We start from the raw sequence: 20,669 nt of genomic DNA on the forward strand, positions 1-20,669 counted from the left end.
TGGCTGGTTCGAATCCTGTTCATGTAGCTTGCCATCAGCTGCTGGAGCCCCGAGAGAGCACAATTGGCCTTGCTCTTTCTGCGTGGGTAAATGGCGCTCTCTCTCCACATCACTCCAAAGGATGATGTTGATCAGCACGAGGCGTCTGTGAGCTGCTGTATCAGAACCGAGTCGCTTCACTTACCTCCGAGCACTCTGTGACGCTACTCAACAATGCTGCATCAGCAGCTGCTCCAAAAGAAGAGATGGCTGACTTCACATGTATTGGAGGAGGCATGTGCTAGTCTTCACCCTCCTTGTTTTGGGGCATTTTTTTACCGTATTTTTCGGACTATAAGGCGCACTTAAAAACTTTTAATTTTCACAAAAATTGACAGTGCGTCTTATAATACGGTGCGCCTTTTGTATGGATTTTACTCGTCAGGTTGTAAGGAGCAGTAAACACACACTCCGTGCAGCGTTATAGAGAGTTTCAGTGCTATACAGAGTCCAGAGCCGTGCAGCTCCGAGGCTGAGCAGCAATAGCATTAGCTAGATGCTAACCGCTAAGCTAGCTAGCTTATTCACTGAGATCAGTATTATCTAAATTTTACTCGTCAGGTTGTAAGGAGCAGTAAACACACACTCCGTGCAGCGTTATACAGAGTTTCAGTGCTATACAGAGTCCAGAGCCGTGCAGCTCCGAGGCTGGAGCAGCAAATAGCATTAGCTAGCTTATTCACTGTTCAGAGATCAGTATTATCTAAATTTTACCCGTCAGGTGTAAGGAGCAGTAAACACACACTCCGTGCAGAGCCGTGCCGCTCCGAGGCTGGAGCAGCAATAGCATTAGCTAGATGCTAACCGCTTAGCTAGCTAGCTTTTTCACTGTTCAGAGATCAGTATTTTCTAAATTTAGCACTTTTAATACTGCTGGAGCAGTATTATTAGAGTTAGATGCTAATCGCTAAGCGTTCACCGTTCAGAGGTGAGTTATCGGCCTGTAAGTCTGTGCTGCTTTGCCTGGCTAGCATTAGCTAGATGCTAAGCGCTAACTCTCTCAGAGGTGAGTTTTATCAGCCTGTAATCTGCTTGTTTACAGTGTTAAAACAAGCTACGGGGGACGAATCGCTAGCTAATATCTCACTGTCTTACCAGAACACGCAGGATTACTCAGTGTAACGCTGTCGTTTAAGTTTGGGTTAACTTTACTAGTTTAGGTGACTAGCTAGCGTGCTAGCGGATAGCTATGCTAACGCTGGTGCAGCAAGCCTTAGTGGACATCTGGAAATCTAAGCTTACTGTAAATAAACTGAAGCACGTTACTCACCCAAATAAACAGTTTTCAGGAGAGGAATCTGTGTAGATTAATATCCAGCACTCGTTTGACTTTGAAGTAGCTAGATTTGTATACTGAGACGCTCCACCGGCAAGCGACCACCCCCGGTGGGGGAAGGGAAACATGGCGCCACCCCTGTTCACTTTGATATAGGCACCCTTTCTAGTGTCACTTAACGCGCCTTATAATGCGATGCGCCCTATGTATGGAAAAATAGCAGAAAATAGGCGTTCTTTGATAGTGCGTCTTATAATACGGTGCGCCTTATAGCCCGAAAAATACGGTAATATGGGAGTCCTAATGAGGAGGTTGGATAATTGGCCATGTAAATTGGGGAGAAAATGGTGGGAAAAAGCTGCATGAGTTATCTGAGCGGAGTATTATTAAGGTAATCAGCTTACTTCATAATTTTAAAGATGTAGAAATATATATTAAGGAGTATGTACAGTCAGAAGTGTATAAAACATGTAGGTTTATGTTTCGTTATAGATTTTCATTCTGTATATTGTTGGTGCTTTATGTTGTATGTATTAAATGATACATCACACATCATTGATGTAACAAAAAAACTAATATCTCATATCTATATAACTGGCAACTTTACAGGTGACGGGAAAAAAATGAACTTTTCATGGTTTGAGGTCAAAGATTGTGATTTTGGAGCATTTTTTGGTCTAATTCATGAACTAATTCATGAACAGTTTTTAGATCAATATCACAACTAATAGCACAACTCTTAGATTCTTATTAGATAAAAGAAAAACTGGAATTTTTGTACGACACTGACTATATTCTACTCTACAGATTCTTACAGATTATTGTGTTGTTCAAGACGTTTGACTCGTCTTACAGACTTGCTTATCATGATCATGGTCAGAGGAGAACAATGCTCTCCCACAACCATGTACAGCTCATGGATAGAGTACAGTAAAAAAAAACGTTTCTTCAGGGCTTTGGTGCAACACACAAAATGAACTACACAGTAATTTTAGAATGTTGGTTGTTTCTGACAGTGTGTGAAAAACTGTGAACAAAAGTGAATCAACAATAGTACACAACATATCTGAAAACAGTGACAGCTAGCAAGAAATATTTCCCATAGTTTTGCCATTTTTTGAAGTTGACAGTCAGCTTTAAGTTCTTGTACTTGTTTCATGTACTTCAATATAAACTTTCATTACTTATAATCACTATATTATCGTACCTTCAGTCCAAAGCAAAAGACTTGGTTCTGAGATGAACGTGTCTCAGCTGACTGGGACATTAGTTGTGAATGGTTTTACATTGTTAAGCAGACTAATCCCTTAACGATTGTGTGAGTCGGCTGAACCGAAGTGAACAGAAGTACCCTAGCTGGGTGGTCAGTGTTGTGGGTCTGAACCCCGTTAATGGGGAACATGTTATCACCACTGATGTAATCTAGGGCACTCGAGTGCTGGCAGGTTGGGGTCAGAGGTGAAGGAGCTGAAGAGAGATTTAAAGGGCAGAATTCACCACTTCACCCCCTCCTTATTCTCCTCCTCATACGACACAATCTCCTCAAGTAACCCCCATCACCACCAACCCACCTACCCAGCAGGGATTTCACAAATCATAACTGAGAAAGTCTTGATCGAGAATCGTCGAGCTCCACTCCCCGGCCGCAGCATCCCAGTCCATTAACTGCTGTCTGTCTCACACTCTGAAACCCATCAGTGCTACTGGGACAGGAGACACTTCAGGATAATAGCTATTGAACTGCTTCACTGGGAGGGGTCTGGCAGAAACTGCTAAGACAAAGAGTGTGGAAACGGATGTACAGTGGTCTATGGAGCTTCATTACCATGACGTAGACTTTGTAATGTTTTAAAATGATATAATTTCAAAGTATAGAACTTTAAGGCTCTTTTAAGTACAGATGAAATCTTTATCGTAGTGGAAGCTTTACATCAGACCTGATGTTTTCTTTTCTCCTGTGCTCTGTAAACAGGGCTAGAAACCCCATATCTCTCATAATTTTGTCCACTTTATTTTCTATCTCTATTTCCCTCCTCCATACTTAGTCCTCATTAGTGAGGGACACTAGTTCACAGTTCTCTACAGACAAGGCAAAGAGCTACATTATGCCTCTAAAAAAAGAGAATCACTGTCATTCCCCAGATTTGAGTTATTCATGATATATATTTTCAACCTCTGTAGTTTTATGGCAGCGTGATGCTTATTGTGTTGTGTAATCATTCCTGTTCTGCTCAAAACAAGTTAGGCTGTTCTTCTGCCGTATTGATGATGATTATTTGTTTGGTCTGCAATCATGACAATGAATCTCTAATTAATATTATTATGATTTTAACATATCTGTACAATGAAGAAAACGGAGCAAGCTTCAATTAAAATACATACACTCATTTTTTTATGTATTTAAAATTGGACATGGGGTAGAAGGGTCTTTAGTCAGCTACAGTTGAGAAGCCATATAAATAATCAATACAGTGACTTGGATGCAGTAGGTGGCCTAGAAGATTCTTGCGTGGTGGTCAGAAATGTGCAGACATATATAAAAGACTAGAGACCCAGACTGGAGTAAAAGTACAAGTGTTTTATCAAAAAAGTGACTTAAGTAAAAGTACAAGTGCTCTATCAAAAAAAGTGACTTGAGTAAGAGGTAAAGTTTTCTTTAAGCTCCACACTTAAGTGGAGATTAAAGTTCATCAAACCCAGTCTGGCTTTAATGATATTGTGGGATGATTTAATGATTCCTAACATTTTAGGAATTTAGGAACATTTTATAATTGTAAAAAGGAATGATGTACTGTAGCACATAAAAATAAAAGTAAAAGTATTAAACTCATCCAAATTATGTTATGAAAGCAATTAAAAGTAAGAGAGGAAGTAGGAGAAAAAAAGTAATACTAAAGTGGAGACAGATGCAGCATTTTAGTACTAAGGAACAGTAGTGAAGTAGTTCTACCTCCTTACTATGTTGGTTGGAACTTTTCCAACAAGGAATATACTCGGCTTCATTGTTTTTTTTACATATTCTAAACACTTCTGCAATACATTACTTCATCAGCATCAAGCTTTATTGTATTTCAGTGTTTGTTGAGTCAGCAACAGTATTGCCCATTTAACTGTTTTCTCCTTAGCTATTAGAGGTCAGCTGGCAGTGACTTAAAGGGGAAAGTGTGTATGTGAGAGAGAGAGGACATATTGTTACATGGCACTAATATACTCAGTGACTCAGACTAGTGTCTGAGGACAGAAGTTTCACCTCATATTATGGACATTGTGGCCTATTTAATTGTCCTGAATGTCCTATTGAGAAGTGAGTCTACATCCAGTGACAACACGCAACTTTAGAATGGGCCTGGAACAAAACTCACTCACAGGCAATGAGCGCACAGCCACAGGAAATGGCAGAAGGAAGAAGAAATTGTGACGCAAAAGAATGAGTGCTTTTCCTTTGCTGCATTCTTCTGCTTCCGGTTTTCCATAGAAAGCAGAGAGCGAGGCGGAGAGACAGAGGGAAGGGTGGAGTATTTAGAAAAAGGAGAAAAATGCAGAGGATGGCAAAATAGAGAAGGAAATACGTGAAAGAGTTTAAAAGACTCAGTAGTATGGAGTGAAAGAGGAAAATACAGTAGAGAGAAAGTGAGAGAGAGACAGTGAGGGACAGAGGGAGGGAAGCATGAGAGAGAGAGAGAAAAAGAGAGAAAGAGAGAGAGAGAGAGCTCTGATCCTGGGTAGATTCTCTCACACAGCAGCTATTTCCTTTTCCTCCCATTATTTCAACACAACATCTCTCTCGCTCGAGGAATGCGTGCACACACCAGGGTGTGTGGGGGAGTCTGTCTGTGTGCGTGTGTGTGAGTGTGTGTGTTTGGAGGTTCGTAATGATGTCACGCCGCCCCATTGCGAGCCCTAAACCCAGCATGGAGCCCACCTCCCCCTGTTCCTGCTCAGAGAAGACCACACCTCAGAGCCCACATTCCTGGATCCAGTCACGTTTCCCTGATGCTACAGATAGCAGGGGCGTCTCTGTCCGTTCCGCCACGCCACGCCACGGCACGGCCTGTTTTAGCCACTCTGAGCTACGGCTGCACAAACCTTCAGTATGCTAAACTGCGTCTGGCCCTGCACCTTACGTCTGCACCTTACAGTGATAGATAAACTGGCTTATGGATTAATACAAGAAAAAACATTCCCTCTTTACTGTAAATAGTTTGTTTTTGTAATATTTGCAATTTAGATACAATGCTAATGCACAAAGTATATGTCAAAAGTATTCATATTGATTACACAGGTAGAAGAATAGCTTAGGCCACACCACAGGGGCCTATAGTGCAATTTAGTGCACATTGGAAGCAAGGTCAAACTCACTTTAAACTAAGAGGGTCATTGTGGAAGTGGACGGACACGCCTGACTGTAGAATGATTAATGAAGGAAGAACAGTCCGGAATTTTGCCTTTGAGGAATCAGAAGGGTTAGGCTCCGCCCCCTGACTCATATATGTGTACCCACTTCAGACTGAAAGAACTGTACATCCTGAATTCCTCTCTGACCCAGTCACCAGGAATTAAAAGGCCTTTCCTATGTGTCACATCCCTCATATATGACCTGATTATTCACACAAGCATCTTTCATTTCCTATTCAGTAAAGCTTAGTGTAAAATGTTCTTTATAATGCTCTTTTCAATGAAATGTGGATAAATGTAATATTTCTAGCTGTAATCTCATTTGTATATCGTTACAATTACGCAAATCTTTGTATACCCATTTTCATATATCTGTTATTTGAGTTTGGCCAATATTTACATTAAGTTTCAGACCAATAGAAATGCACCAAAATAACTTCTAAAATCTACTGACATTAATTTTATTGACAGTTTGGAAGGTTTTTTCTCTACTCTTCTAAAGTTGCAGTTTGGAGATACTGAATATGAAGATAGTTTGGAGTTTTTTGTGACAGTGACAGTAACTAAGTGTGCTTATATTTTGAATATATCAATATATCAAAATAAAAATATCAAAATACAAATTTCAAACAACCACATGCACAGTGATATATAGTGGTTAATTTTGAAAGTCCTGTAATCTGTGGTCTACCCTGTTCATATATAAATGTGTTTGAATATGTATAGAATATATGTTCTGCCTAATTAAATATAACCAGATACTATAAACAGCAGAGATAAAATGGACTTTAAAAAAAATGGTCTAAAATGCTTCTAGAAAAAAGAAAGTACACTTTTAAAATTAACACAACTGATAAACTCTCCAAGGTACCACATAATGTTTACTTAAACTATCTGCCCTGTTTAATTTTTTGCTGAAAGCTTAAGGTCCTGCATTTAAATGTCACATTTCTTAGCCTCCAGGTCTTTATCGAAACGTTTACACATGCCTCCCATTGAAAATCCTCTTGTCTCGCTGATCGTCTGGAACAGCGGAGAGTTCTCTGTGTCTGGAGTTCGTCTGGACGTTTCAGGCTGAGTGGGATTAGAGCTGTTATCACTCTTTAAGAGAATATTTCACCTGGAATTTGCGCATTCCTTCAGGACAATGCGGAGGTGTGAGAATCTGATTAGGGTGCTCTAGGTCTGAGCAATCTCAGCAGTGTTCTTCAAAGCTTCCTCTTACCACACAGGTCCAGTTACAGATGCCTGAGCTGTTTTCATTTACAGACAGAATGAGCCATTAACACACTTTGTGGCTGCAACTGGTGCAGTATTGGTTTAGCCCTGGGCTTAGAGAGCTAATTAGGCGATACTTCCTTTGGTAATTGTTCATTTAGGAGCTCAGTGTGTCTACAGTCTTCTTTAAAACATTTAGACACCCTTGGCTAAATTAAACATTCAGTTCTTTTTTATTGAGATGTTGTAAATGCAGCTTGTGTTGCTAATCAAACATAAAACTGGCTTTTTAATCATGAATTAACCTTTGGCAATTATACACTCCTCTAAGCAACCATGCTAGTACAATGATAGTTATAAACACCTACACAGTAAAAAAGGCTGAAATGTGGTACATAATTAAGAAATGGCAGTGAGGGAGAACTAAGGGGGTAAATATGAGACTCTTTGAGAAATTGGCTCAAATGCTTGATGACAGACAGGAAAATCAATAACCCATACGACTGCCAAGAACCTGCGTAAAGTTTTCAAAGTTAAAAGTTTAAACAAAAGTGCACTGTTTCAGTGTTTAGCATTGCTTGCATAAGCATGATCTTCATGGAAGAATCGTAAGAAGCAAACCGTAATTGTTTCCTCTTTTACAAAACACATTGTATGAAACATACTACAGATACAACAGACTAAACAGACATACAACATATACTAAATTTAGAGACAGACGGGTATCAGAATTGTGCTAAGGACTGCTGAAGTCATGATAAAATTTTATAGACCACAATCTGAAAAGGTACATTTGGAGAAAAAATTATCTGAATTTTGTGAAAGAAAACTTTACCAACTGTGAAGCATGAGGGCGGATGTGTAATGTTTTAGAGTTGCGTTGCGGTCAGTGTCAGTGCAGCAAAATACCAGCACATTTTGAATGCAAATATTAAACTGTAAATATTATTTGTTAAAAGGATAAACATTGTCTACAAAACCGTAATTATTCAGAATATAAATAAAAAGATAAGTGAACTTTGTTATAATAAAAAAATCACCTTGCAGGTTTTAACATGACTGAGAATGCTATTTAAAATATTTTTTTTTTTAGAAAGCATATTTTTAAAAAAGAAGATTTCTAGATCAATCTCTCATTGTTTTGTCACTTCACAAAAATAATTTATGAAAAACTGGATATTAAACTTTAATTGATTTATACATAAACTATATATATATATATATATATATATATATATATATATATATATATATATATATATATATATATATATATTGTTTTTTGTATATAACATATACATATTTATTTATGTAAATATAAAATAACAAGAAACAGTTTATAATATTTACATTTACATTGTTATTGTATGCTTTGTACTTATTATATGTACTTATTATATTTATCCTACAGCTACAATGCACTAGAAACATATATAATGATACTTGGGTTAAAAAAATCCCGCAGGCCACCACATCTCCATGTAGGCAATGGATTTAAATGAGGTTTTAAGTGCCATTAATTAGTATCTGTGCCATCTGTACAGTGCACTGCCAAGTGTAACTAGCCTGCTGTATATCTTAGGGAAGTTTTATGTCAGTGTGAGGCACCCTTTAAGTAAATGTTAGATGAGTAAAATGTGAGGTAGTGGCTGAATACCTGCGATATATCAAAAATTTTGCCTTTTACTGGTTTACAGAGCTTCAGTAAATTCCTACTAGAAGAGTCATAGATCCAGAAAAACTCTTACGGCAGACACCGTTAGCATTCCTGTGATGTTAGAGCTGTCACACATGAGAGGAAGAGAAGAGATATTTCTTCTTCTTCAGAAAGAGATGGTATGATGTTATGAGATAAGTGAGAGGGATTAAGGAAAGAAGTATGGAGAAATATGTGGTATCAAAATAAGAGGTAAAGAAAATGTTCTTATTTCTTAGGCAGTTTCCATACAGCTTTGATTCACAAAAAATCTATTACTATGCTTTACTCTTAACTGTTGTAAGTCATTTTATATGAAGTTCCTTCATAAAGGAAAACAGTTTAAAAATGTATTTTAGACTTTAGTCTATATTGGCCAATTGTTTTTTCATGTACAAAAAGTTGTCCAAATTAAAAAGAAAAGAGAAAGAATAACTGATTTAACCCAAGTAAGAGAAATGTTCAATACAGTATATGGTTATTCACTGACAAACAACAAGCTATTTTAAATAAAATATTATCTAGAAAGTATCATATTACATTAAAAAAGAAGGTTTCTAGAACTTTCTAGATCAAATCTCTTGTGGTTTTGTAATAAAAAAAAACTAATTAATGAGAAACTGGATATTATTAAGCTTTAATTGATTAATAAATATTATATATATATATTTCTAGTAACTATGACTCTGATGTTGTTATTTAAAAGTTGTGAGTGTAGAAAAACCTTTTGAACCACTGCCATTATTTTCTTTAAATTGTATTATTTATTGTCACTGCCCAATGAAAAACAATTATCTCCATTTTTTTCTAGTTTACTACATAATTTTGAGCACACAAACAGTCCTTGTGTCAACATTTCTTAATACATAGACCAATAATGAAAAATACATATAATAAACTCTTTTTACATTGACTTCCATTGAAAGTTAAGAAGGGTTTTCCTTTTTCCTGTAACATTGTTTTTTTAAAAGATACATGTTTTTTATGGGACAGAGACGATATAGGATATTTCTTTTTTAAGAGGGTAAAAAAGGATTGGGGAAAAAAATCTTTGAAAGAAAGATTGAAAGAAAAGTTTGAGGATGTGAGAAAGCTTAGAGCAACAGGGTGGGGTGGGGGCCATATGAAGGAAGAGAAGGTAGAGGAAAAGGAAGCCCCATTCAAGAGAAGAGGAGCAGTGGACAGCTGAAGAAAAGAGGGGAGGGGGAAGCTGGGTTGGGGTGGTCCCACATAGAGCCCATTTGTGTCAGAATGTGTTGAAATGTGTGTGTTGCCCTCCTCCTCCGCTCATTGTAACCCAGAATCGGAGAGGAGGAGAAGCTTGGCCTCGATGAGAGTTCACCACAGAGAGAGAAAGAGGAGTGTAACGTAAGAGACCAGCAGCAGCCAACTGAGCCTTTACTGAGAGACTCTTCTACAGCAGGAGCTTCTGATCATCATCATCATTTTAACCACAGACGCTTCTTTAACAGCTTTTTCTGATTGAAAGTTTTTTTTTTATATATATTTGATTTTGAAGAAGTCTTCTCCAAATGCTTGGGACAATAACTTTAACAGGTAAAGTGAAGCTTCAAATTCTCTCATTATTATTTTGTTGTCTCATCTTTGCAGTATATTTGATGGTGTAATGTGTAATGAGGAACTTTGAATGAATGACTTGAGTGGTGGGTATAAGTTGTGTGAGCTGAATTGTGACTTTTTAATTAGTTACTCTTTTGTTCAGAATTGAGTTCAGAATTTCTCACTTGTTTTTAGTGCTTTAAGGTTTTAAGTTGTTTTTTTTATTAAGCTAATCAACACAGGCTGACTTTGTACTTCATTTCTTAGAGTGCTGATGCTCAAAGTCACTTTGAGGGTGTGGTAGTCCATGGCTTGAAACTTGTCCATCATTTAAGGGGCCACCTCAGTTTTATTTGTCTTTATCTAAAGTTAATTTAACATCTTTTTTACAGTATACTGTGTGCCATTGTTTTATGGGTGTCCTATTACATTTTATCTGTTGTAACAGTCTATAATGTGTGGATTGGTAGGATTCAGTACAAAAAAATATATATTGTATGTTAGTGCCTTTAGAAATTAAGACATACTGGTTGAAATTATGCTCAATATAGTTTTTTTAATGTAAAAAAGTTGTCAAAACAATCATTTAAAAAGGAATAACTGTTTTTTTACAACAAGCCTGAACATGAGATTATCAGAAAGCAAGCGTTATTAGATTATTAGAAAGCAAGCGTTTAGTAGCAGCACTGACTGGAACACGTTTGAGTTGAGCTGGAACGCCCCACGTTCATTCATGAAAAGCATCCCTGCGGAAAGTCCAGACGCCCAACTTGGAGCGTTCCTGACCTTCTGACTCGTTTTATATATATATATATAAATATATATATATAAATATGTGTAGCATGTACAAACATGTTGTAGACAACTGTCTTCTATATATATAAATATACACAACGTAGATCTACTTCAAAAGAGAAGTGCTGAGCTGACTGGCTTTGGAGGCCTTGCATGTTTCCGCGTGGAATTTTAATTAGTTTTTTAAGCCCCTTTAGATCTTAGTCAGGGTTCTCTGAAGAGCCCAGTGGGTGGTGTAGGTATATGGGATTGATTACCTTGTTGCAAATGACTCGAGACGGTTTGTGGTGAGGTTTGTTAATGTTGTAATGCTCATATTATCATCATTAGTTATTTCAAAGTCTAAATTGAATCCTTATCCGTATCCTTCACAGAAATTACATGATTATAATTACCAGTATGTGTAGAACATGTATAGATGTCTGAGTAAAACATGGTCACTTACAAGTTCTTTGAAAATAGTGGAAGTTTTCAGGTTGTACATGACTGAGATGGACTGTTGAATCAGACAGGCTTATTTAAAGCTTATTTAAACTGTATATATTATTAATCATCTTTACTAAAGACACATTGTGGTTCCATTCATCATGTATAATTTCTCCATTCCTACTGAATCATCTATATTTCTAATTGTACACTAAGCATACTTCTTGGCTTGTGCTATTGATTCTCTATACAGCCACTATTAGTTAGGATCACTGGTGCCACACCTATCTCTACAGGCGGAGGATGGGGGGCTCAGCTGGTGTGAAGGGGTGTAGTCGTTCAGATTCTTGGGGGAATGGGTTACAGTCAGTCAGTCAGTCTGGGAGGGGAGGGGAGGTGGGGTGAATGGCTGGCTTGTTAGGAACAGATAAACTGTACTGTGTGCTGAGTGCCACCAGATCCCAGGCTTGCTCTTCCTCACACATGAAGACACTAATTAATAGCCTGCAGTTGCATACATCTGTTTGCCAAACATGACAAACAAAAGGGGGAGGAGGGGGAGAAAGGGGGGGTGGTGTTAGAAGGACCCCACCCCACCCCAGACCCTTGTGGAAACTCCAAACCATTATCCCACCAAGAGTTCAGATAACACCCCTCACCCATCTGTTTCTCGACAAACTATATCCACCACCATACTATACAAGCAGCAGCCACAAACCGAGAGGGATCAGATTCTGTAGCTCGGGTTTCAGTTCACTCCGGCACGTTTTAGAGACAGCAGCCTCTTGACATATTTTATATGTCTCCTCTCTCTCTCTCTCTCTCTCTCTCTCTCTCTCTCTCTCTCTCTCTCTCTCTCTCTCACTCTTTCTCTCACGGACACATACAGCCCTCAGTGTCCAGCTGTGCTAAGCATGTAAGCAATTTACTGTTAAGTATGTGAGTGTGTGTGTATGTTTGTGTGTATTTGGGTGGGTGAACATATTTTCCCCTTTATGGACACATACTGATCACTGGAACATTAGTTAACTGCGATATTTAGTTTGGAAATACTGTATCGATTTTCAAAATACCGTGTAGTTTATTTATAATTAATAGTTTACATGGAAAAAAATGTCAGCAGACAGTGGTTCAGTTTGTGGTGTGTTTAAACCCCGCCCATTAAATAGGAGTTGTTCTGATTGGATAAAACTTTATTTGGATGGTCCATCATAGATGCTTTGTAGAAGCTCAACTAAGAATCAGCTACATGTCTATTAAATGCAACTGAACTCTAAAGGTAGAGTAAATCAAACCTGAACTCTAAACCTGAACTTTTTAAGGCTTGGTTTAGGCTTAGATTTAAGGTGTAAATTAAGGTTTGAATTAAGTTTCGGTTTTAGGTTGGATTCATGGTTGAGGTTAGGCTTAAGGTTAGGGTTAGATGTAGGGTTAAGTTCTACAGATAATTATTTGCATTCAACTTATGGTTAATGTGCATTTAATAAACATTTAGTTGAATGTTAGTTGAGCATCTTAACTAACGCAGCACCCAAATAAAGGTTATCAAACTTAAATTTTATTTACAAGAGTTTTCCTAAAATGTGATTTAAACAATCACAATATATCACCTTGCTTCCAGTAGAATCACAATATATTGCTATGACCAGAATCATAACACCTCATATCGATGCATGCTATGATGCTAATCGAATCGTCAGGTTTTTGCCAATACACAGAGCTACTAGGCATCATAATGGCACAGTATAAACTTCTTGTTTGTGGGAGTGAAAGTGTTGTTCATCTACAAGACTCTGTCAGATTGTTGTGGTTGTTTAGTTGTGTACCAAACATTAGTTTGAATATCTTTCCCTCCTAACCACAACCACAGCGATTACAGCAAGAGCCACTTGTTTGCATAGCGTTCATTGTTTTCCCACTTTTATTATCTTCGAAGGCCTTACTCCACTGTTTGTCTTACATACAAAGGCTTGGATGACATGACAGTGTAAGAGCTGCTGTGGCAATGACAACTATGTGCGAGCCACTCTGTAGGCCACCCAACTATTCTTCAAGCACACACACACACACACACACACGCAGATTCTTTCAAATGTTCAGCTTCCATGGTTTCCAAAATTGAGAAACCCCAAATTATTCATACATATTCCCATATATTGGCCTCCACACTCCTTCCAATTCTTTCCTATTCTTTCAGTTTAATTCTCAGTGTGGTAAGATTGTGAAATTGCTATCAATCTTGTTTGTCGGCCCCCTATAATGTGCTTTCTCCTCCTGACACATCCCAAGCTTTCGTCATGGTTATTTAAGTTCTAGGATGGACAATAGCTCTGGGGCCCCCATTCATTTCAGCCAAGCCGGGAGAAGCCAGGGTCGCATTGTGAAAGACCTGGGAGCAAAACAATGCAGCCTTTCCTAGCTAAAGTTAAAGCGTTTGAATTGTTTTTTCCTGGAGGGGGTGTTATTGTGTGGGTTGGGGGAAGTGCGATGACATCTTCAGGATTACTTAGAATTGTAGCTTTAGTTTGTCGTTTTCTGATAGAATCATTGTTTTCATTTTTTTTGACAAAAATATGCACCTTTGGAGTTCTCTGGAACTGCCTCAGAACACAACTTGCCTGTTGTATGAAATCAAAATGAAATAAAGCCTTTGTGGGTTTTTTTTTCCCAGTGTTTAATTGAAGTTGATCAGGAGGGGTCTATCTCTAAATCTCTTTGAATGAGAATGTTTTTATAGAGAGCTACACTGATATGCCAGGAATGCTGGTGGGAATGATGGTTGTGTGGTGTTCTTATTGTGTAATGTAGCAATAGAACATAGATATGTTCGGAAATAAGCATAAGCCAATTTAAATGATTTACTGGCGAAAAGCTTGATGATCTTGTTGTAATATCTTAAGGAAGGTCTGTACAGTATGTCTATGAGTATGAGTGTGTGTATGTGAGTGTGAGTTCGTGTGACTGTGTCAGTAATGAGTCAGGTAATGTGATATCCATGCAATAAATGGAGTTTTTAAAGTAACTGGGTGTGTTTTGGACCCCAGAGCAAAAGCAAGCAGAGCCAGATGTGAGCATTCCCCAATGAAGGGATGGATGTCAGAGGGAAGCTGGGCCTCAAGAAGCCCAACGCTGTCTGTGAACTAACGTTCCCCTCCCTACACACCTCCCTGTATCTACCCCACTCCTGTCAAAACACAGATAGACATGGGAAGAATTTCAGATACAGTGTGTGTGTGGGGGGGGTATGTTTTTCTGTTTTTCTCACCTGTTGTCATGTGGCCACATGGCCACTAAATCTATCAGAGACTGTGGCCATACAAAAATGTAAAAAGCATAACTAAGCTGGCTCTTCTACTGCATCAGAAATCTACTGATTTCTTCTAAATGGGGTCAGTATATTTGTTCAGACGTTTGGCAGCGTTTATCTGAAATTTCTCCTAAGGCCTTGATGTTGAATTGTGTCATCATTCTCCAGCCTGTGTTTTTGGCTTGCACTCAGAGGAAAGGGATCAGCAAATGTAAGGCCAAGATCAGATTGCCATCATTTGCCTGATTAAATCTGTACAGGGGGTGAAAGTCTTTTATGGAATTTTGCAGCTGTACTACTTTGATTTCCTGCAGATGTTTCGGAGGGACCATCTTGAATTTATTATGTGTGCAAATCATGTATTATACTTTTATTACTCTCTTTTGTCGCTTGTCACTGATTCGTTTTTTAAGCTAACTGCTGGAGACCAGCAAAAGGAAAGGGGCTGGTTATTAATTGAGATGAATAATTCATCAAATCTGTGACTTTTATATGTATGTGTTGATGTTTTTGTGTGATGTTTATTTGTACAGATGAGATGGTGCCAGACATTCAGTTCCATTCAACAACAAACTGTTAACTGATGCTGACAGCTGCTAACACTATGTGACACTGCTTTGTTTATTCTCTCTTTGCAGTTGGCCAAACAGATGCCATGCCTCAGAAGGAGGACAGCCCCGAGAGCATTGAGGTGCTCCAGGATGAGGTCTCCCCACAAGTTAATGGAGACCAAGAAGAGGATAAATCTATCAGTGTAGATAAAACTACATCTGTAAGTGAAGAGAAGGTTGAGGATAAGCCTAATGAGTCAAACGAAGTGGGCTTCAAAAAGATCTTCCGCTTTGTGGGCTTTAAGTTCACACTGAAGAAGGACAAGAATGAGAAGGCTGAACCTGTGCAGCTACTGACAGTGAAGGAAACCGACGATGGTGCTTCAGAGGCTGCTACTGCAGAGGAAAGCAAGGAGGAGGCTGCAACAGAGGAAGAAAAGCCTGAGAAAGAAAGTGCACCTGATGCTCCAGAGACAGAGAAAGAGGCAACCACTGAAGATGCTGTGCAGGCAGAAGCAGTAACAGATCTTGCTGCAACCGATGCACCGGCAGAGGTCGTAAAAGACAGTGTTGCAGAACCTGAACAGCAGCAAGCTGAAGAAGTGGAGACAGCTCAAGAAAAAGAGTCAGCTGAAGAAGTGGCAACAACTCCAGAGAAAGAGAAAGAAGCAGAGGTGCAAACCGAGTCCTCCAGTAGCCCACCCTCCCAGGAGACACCGTCCCCCTTCAAAAGATTCTTTACTCAGGGAATCTTCTCGAACCTGCGTAAAAAGACAAGCTTCAAGAAATCCAAAGATGAGGAAGCAGTGAAGGAGAAGCCTCTAGAGGAAGATATAACAGAAACTGAAGAGAAAGCAGAAGAGGCAGTAGCTGAAGACAAAGAGGTGAAAGAGGAAGCAGAGGAAGAGCCAAAAAGCGAACAGGTTGAGGAATCAGCTCCTACAGAGGAGAACAAGGCTGAAGCAAGCCCTGAAATTGTGCCATCTACCACTGAGGAACAGAAAGCAGAAGAGGAGAAGGTGCAGGTTGAGGTGACAAGTGAGCCTGAACCACCCCAGGAGGCTGAACCTGTTGCTCAAACTACAACAAGTGAAGTTACTGAGATCCCTGTTGCTGACACTGTTGATGAAGCCAAACCCATTAATGATACCAAACCTACCGAAGACAAGCCAGAAGAATCTGTGGAACAAGCACCACAAAGCCCTGAAATAGAGGCAACCGCTGAACCTGAACTGGTGTCATCTCAAGAAAAACCCAAGGCTCAGGGAAGCCCACTGAAGAAGTTGTTCACAGGAGCAGGTCTGAAAAAGTTGTCCTCCAAAAAACAAAAGAGCAAAAAAGAAGCAGAAGCAAAGCTAACAGAATCAGGTGAGCAAGTAGCTGAGCAGATTCAGTCATCCACTGAATCAGCCGAGCCCCAGAAACCCGACAGTGGACCGTCCTCTCCAGAAGATTCTGGAGAACATGTTGTTGGAGAGGTCAGTCAGGCCAGTCAGGTTGAGGCTACTGCAGAAGGGGAAAGTGAGGCAGTTACCTCAGACAGTGAGAAGAAGAAAGATGGTATTATTCCTTGGTCCTCCTTTAAAAAATTAGTCACTCCAAAGAAACGTGTCAAAAGACCATCTGAGAGTGAAGATGAAGCACCTGCAGACAAACCCAAGTCTGCCACTCTGTCCTCAACAGAGAGTGCAACCATAGAAGACAAACCTGAGGAGACAAAACCAAGCGAAGAAGTAAAGGATGAAGCTAAGGAGGAGGAGTCACAAGCTGAACCTAAAACTGAGACAAAAGCTGAGAAGCTTGAACAAAGCACAGAGGAACCGAAGAAAAAAATGGACACTTCTGTCTCCTGGGAAGCTCTTATCTGTGTGGGATCTTCCAAAAAGAGAGCTCGGAAAACTTCAGACTCTGATGACGATGAAACTAAGATTGAGGAAGAAGTGCAACCGTCTGTAGAAGAACAGGTTAAGACTGCAGAATCTCCAATTGTAAGCTCCCAGGAGGCTGAACATGAAACTCTGGCGTCCTCTCCAGAGCCAGAGGGAGAACCTGTGTCTACATGGGAGTCTTTTAAAAGGCTGGTAACACATCGTAAGAAACCAAAAGCGGAGGACAAATCTGATGAAGCCTCAGGTCCAGAGCAGACAACGTCTGATAGTGAAGCCCCCAAAGAAGAATCATCCTTTTCCTTCAGAAAACTAATTCCTCGCAGGAAGAAGAAGTCTGACGCCAAACATGATCCATCTTCCGATGTTGGATCTGCAGAAGAAGACTCTGACACCCCAGCTGTGGTGCCTCTGTCAGAGTATGAAAATGAACAATCAGAGAAAGCTGAAACAGAAAAGAAAGAGGAGCCTATTGTTGAGGAAGTAGAGGCCACTCCTGTGAAAGCCGCCGCTGAAGACAGATCACCATCTTGGATTTCAGCTGCTGTGGAGAACGCTGAAGAGGAAGCAGATGGGAAGCAGCTAAGTGATATTCCTGAAGAAGGAGATACAGCTGCTACACCTAAATCGACTGACAACACCATTGCTGAGGACATTGTAGAATTTACGTCAGAAGCTGTAACTGCCCTTGAACAAGCAGAAGAAACTGAAATGGTCTCTGCAGTCTCACGCATTACAGCATCACCTGTCACATCTGGCGAGACCACACCAGTTCCAGGAGATGGTGTGGTAGAGAAGGCTGAGTCCATTCTACAGGAGGCTGTTGAGACTATTAATGTTACATCAAGTGCAATGGCTGTCACAGTAACTCAGGAGCAGGAGACAGTTACTGTAGTTGACTCAACTGTAGTTGAGTCTGGCATCATCGAAGAGAAAGTGGTGTTGGTTTCTCATGAAAAAACTGAAGCAACAACTATTTGCACTGGCCTTGACACCAGTGAAATCAAAGCCGTGGAGGAGGAGAGCCCTGTGAAGGCTTCAGTTGAGTCTGTCACAGTTGTTGCTGAAGTGGTGTCCGTGGAGGTCGCTGTTGAAGACCAAACTCCAAAAGCTGTGGAAGCTGGAGTGGATGAGCAAAAGGTTTGTGAGGCACAAATAAATGAAGTTCAGACTGATTACAAAGAACAGCTTCAGGCACCTATCGAAAATGCGGTAGAAGAGCCAGCACAGCTAGAGGCAGTTGAAGAGACACCAGCGGCTGAGACTGTACATGAACTTCAGGCAACAGCGACAGCAGTCAAGGCAGCTGTGGTCACAGCTGTTCAACAGGAAGCACAGATTCTTGAGGAACCACTGGTGGCAGAAAACTCCCCAAAGTTGGAGACCGAGGGTCCTATTGAGCCATCTGTAGAAGAGTCAGTCTGTGCTCAGACTGTGGAGGTCACAGAAGTTGCTGTTGCTGAAGGTGAGAAGGTACAAGAGCTGAAGGACGTTGACAAATCAGTTGCCAGTGTTGTAGTGGCATCTGTAGAGGGACTAGCCGTGGCTGTGTCAGAAGAAATCAAACCCTCACTTGCAGATACCCCCATCGTTGAGATAACAGAGGCTCAAGAAGATGCCATTCCAGTTGTGGCCCAAACAGAAGAATCTGCAGTGACTGAAGAAGTTATCTGTGTGAGCCAAGCCATAGTATCCTTCACAGAATCAGAAGTAAAGGAGGAGATTGTTATGGAAGAAGTTCCACCAGTTGAGTCAACAAGTGAGCACAAAATCGAGGTTGCTGTGAAAGAGATTGAGATTGTTTCAGCTAAAGTCGAGGTTGAGGGACACATTGAAGTTGCATCATCGAAAGTAAGTGCTGTGGTTGAGGAAGCGTGTAAGAAAGTCCAGGAAGAGGTAACACTTTCACAGGCAGTGGATGTGAAGGAAGTAGAAGCCATTCAGGAGCAGAGCACAGTCATTGTCCAGGAAGTCATTCAGAACGTTGTGGAGAATCTAAGTGAATTGTGCATGAAAAAAGAAACAACAGAAAAACCTGAAGAATCATTAAAGCCTGAAGATAAACCAGCAGCTTCTGAAACATCAGAGGAAAAGGCTACAGTATCTGTCCCAACCGTAGAAGTAACACCTTCCGTAGATGTTACAGTCCAGGCTGAAAAATCTGAACCTGAAGCACCAGTACAGGAGGAAAAACCTGTGGATGATGTAGCAGTTCAAGAAGAAAAACCTGCAGTGGAAGCATCAGCAGAAGCCGAAAAACCAGCAGTGGAAGCACCAGTAGAAGAAGAAAAGCCTGCAGTGGAAGCACCAGTTGAAGAAGAAAAGCCTGCAGTGGAAGCACCAGTTGAAGAAGAAAAGCCTGCAGTGGAAGCACCAGTTGAAGAAGAAAAGCCTGCAGTGGAAGCACCAGTTGAAGAAGAAAAGCCATCAGCTGAAACCATCTCTGAGAAGCCACTCACATCTGACACTGAGAACAAAGCAGACGAACTGAAAACCCGAGTAGTCACTGAGCCATCACTAATTGAAGTCAGTGAAGCCGTTCAGATTTCTGAAACCGTTCCAGTTGCTCTTACAGACAAAATCCAGCCAGAGAAAGAGGAGATCGCCACAGTCTCTGTGGATGCTGTACAACAATACACAGATGTGGTAAAGCAGGAGGTGGAACTGAAGGAAGTTGAAAAGCCTGTAGAGGAGAAGACTGTTGTTGAGAGCACAGGAAGTGAGGAGGGAAAATGTCAAGTTGAGAATGATCTCAAGGAAGTGTCAGAAACTATCCAGCAGGTAACCACAGAGAAAAGCAGCGACGTAACACAAATAGTGACTGTTGTAAGCACAATGCAAGCTCAAGTGATAGAAGAGCAGTGTCAGATTGAGACAACAAGTGAAATTAATGTTGGAATCATAAATGTTGTGGATGCTGATGGAGAAACGGCGACGACCTTGAAAGAAGACTGCTCAGAGAATCAGAAGCCAGAGGAGGACAGACCTCAGACAGCACTGGAAGAGTCCCAAAATGAAGTGTCAACAACAGATGTGAAAAAATGCCCGTCCGGAGATGCCACCTATCAAAAGACAGAAGCGAAAGCCATCGAGGTGAAAATGGCTGTTGAGGAGACGGTGAATGCCATTAAAGAGGAGGAGGTGACCGAGGAGGTGGTCAATGACATTGACCCTGTCTCCACAGAGATTGCAACAGTGTCATGAGCCAGTGAGTATTTTACTTTGTCTAATGACAACTCATGCTTAAGTGTCTCTTTTTAATTTTAGTCTCAAACCTTTTACTCCTAATATTTTTTTTAATACAACCCCAGTTCCAGAAAGGTACATATAATTAAATAAGTGAATACAATCTTACAGAGAGATATTTTATTTACACTAGAACTTAGAACACATGTCAGAAGTTAAAAGTGGAAAAAACAACTAATTTAGAACTTTTGATTGCAGCACAATTGTGGAAATAACTGTGCACAAGTGATGTTGGCGATCTTCGGGTCCTCAGTGCTGCACTAAAAACAGGCAT

General features: G+C 40.1%; 1 protein-coding gene across 2 annotated transcripts in view; it reads left to right on the forward strand.

The window, feature by feature from the left end:
• akap12b (A kinase (PRKA) anchor protein 12b) overlaps positions 1-20,669 on the forward strand; it is an 83,015-nt gene that overhangs the window by 56,717 nt on the left and 5,629 nt on the right. The window contains exons 1-2 of one of the 2 annotated variants that reach the window (XM_022663148.2): positions 9,887-10,181; positions 15,351-20,357. In XM_022663148.2, the coding sequence (XP_022518869.2) occupies positions 10,157-10,181; positions 15,351-20,353 (5,028 nt within the window). In that variant the 5' untranslated portion in view covers positions 9,887-10,156 and the 3' untranslated portion in view covers positions 20,354-20,357. Of the gene's footprint in view, positions 1-9,886; positions 10,182-15,350; positions 20,358-20,669 lie in introns of those variants that run through there. The other variant, XM_022663141.2, reaches the window with a different exon arrangement.

The sequence above is a fragment of the Astyanax mexicanus genome, chromosome 1 (assembly GCF_023375975.1).
Source record: "Astyanax mexicanus isolate ESR-SI-001 chromosome 1, AstMex3_surface, whole genome shotgun sequence".
Taxonomy (NCBI): domain Eukaryota; kingdom Metazoa; phylum Chordata; class Actinopteri; order Characiformes; family Acestrorhamphidae; genus Astyanax; species Astyanax mexicanus.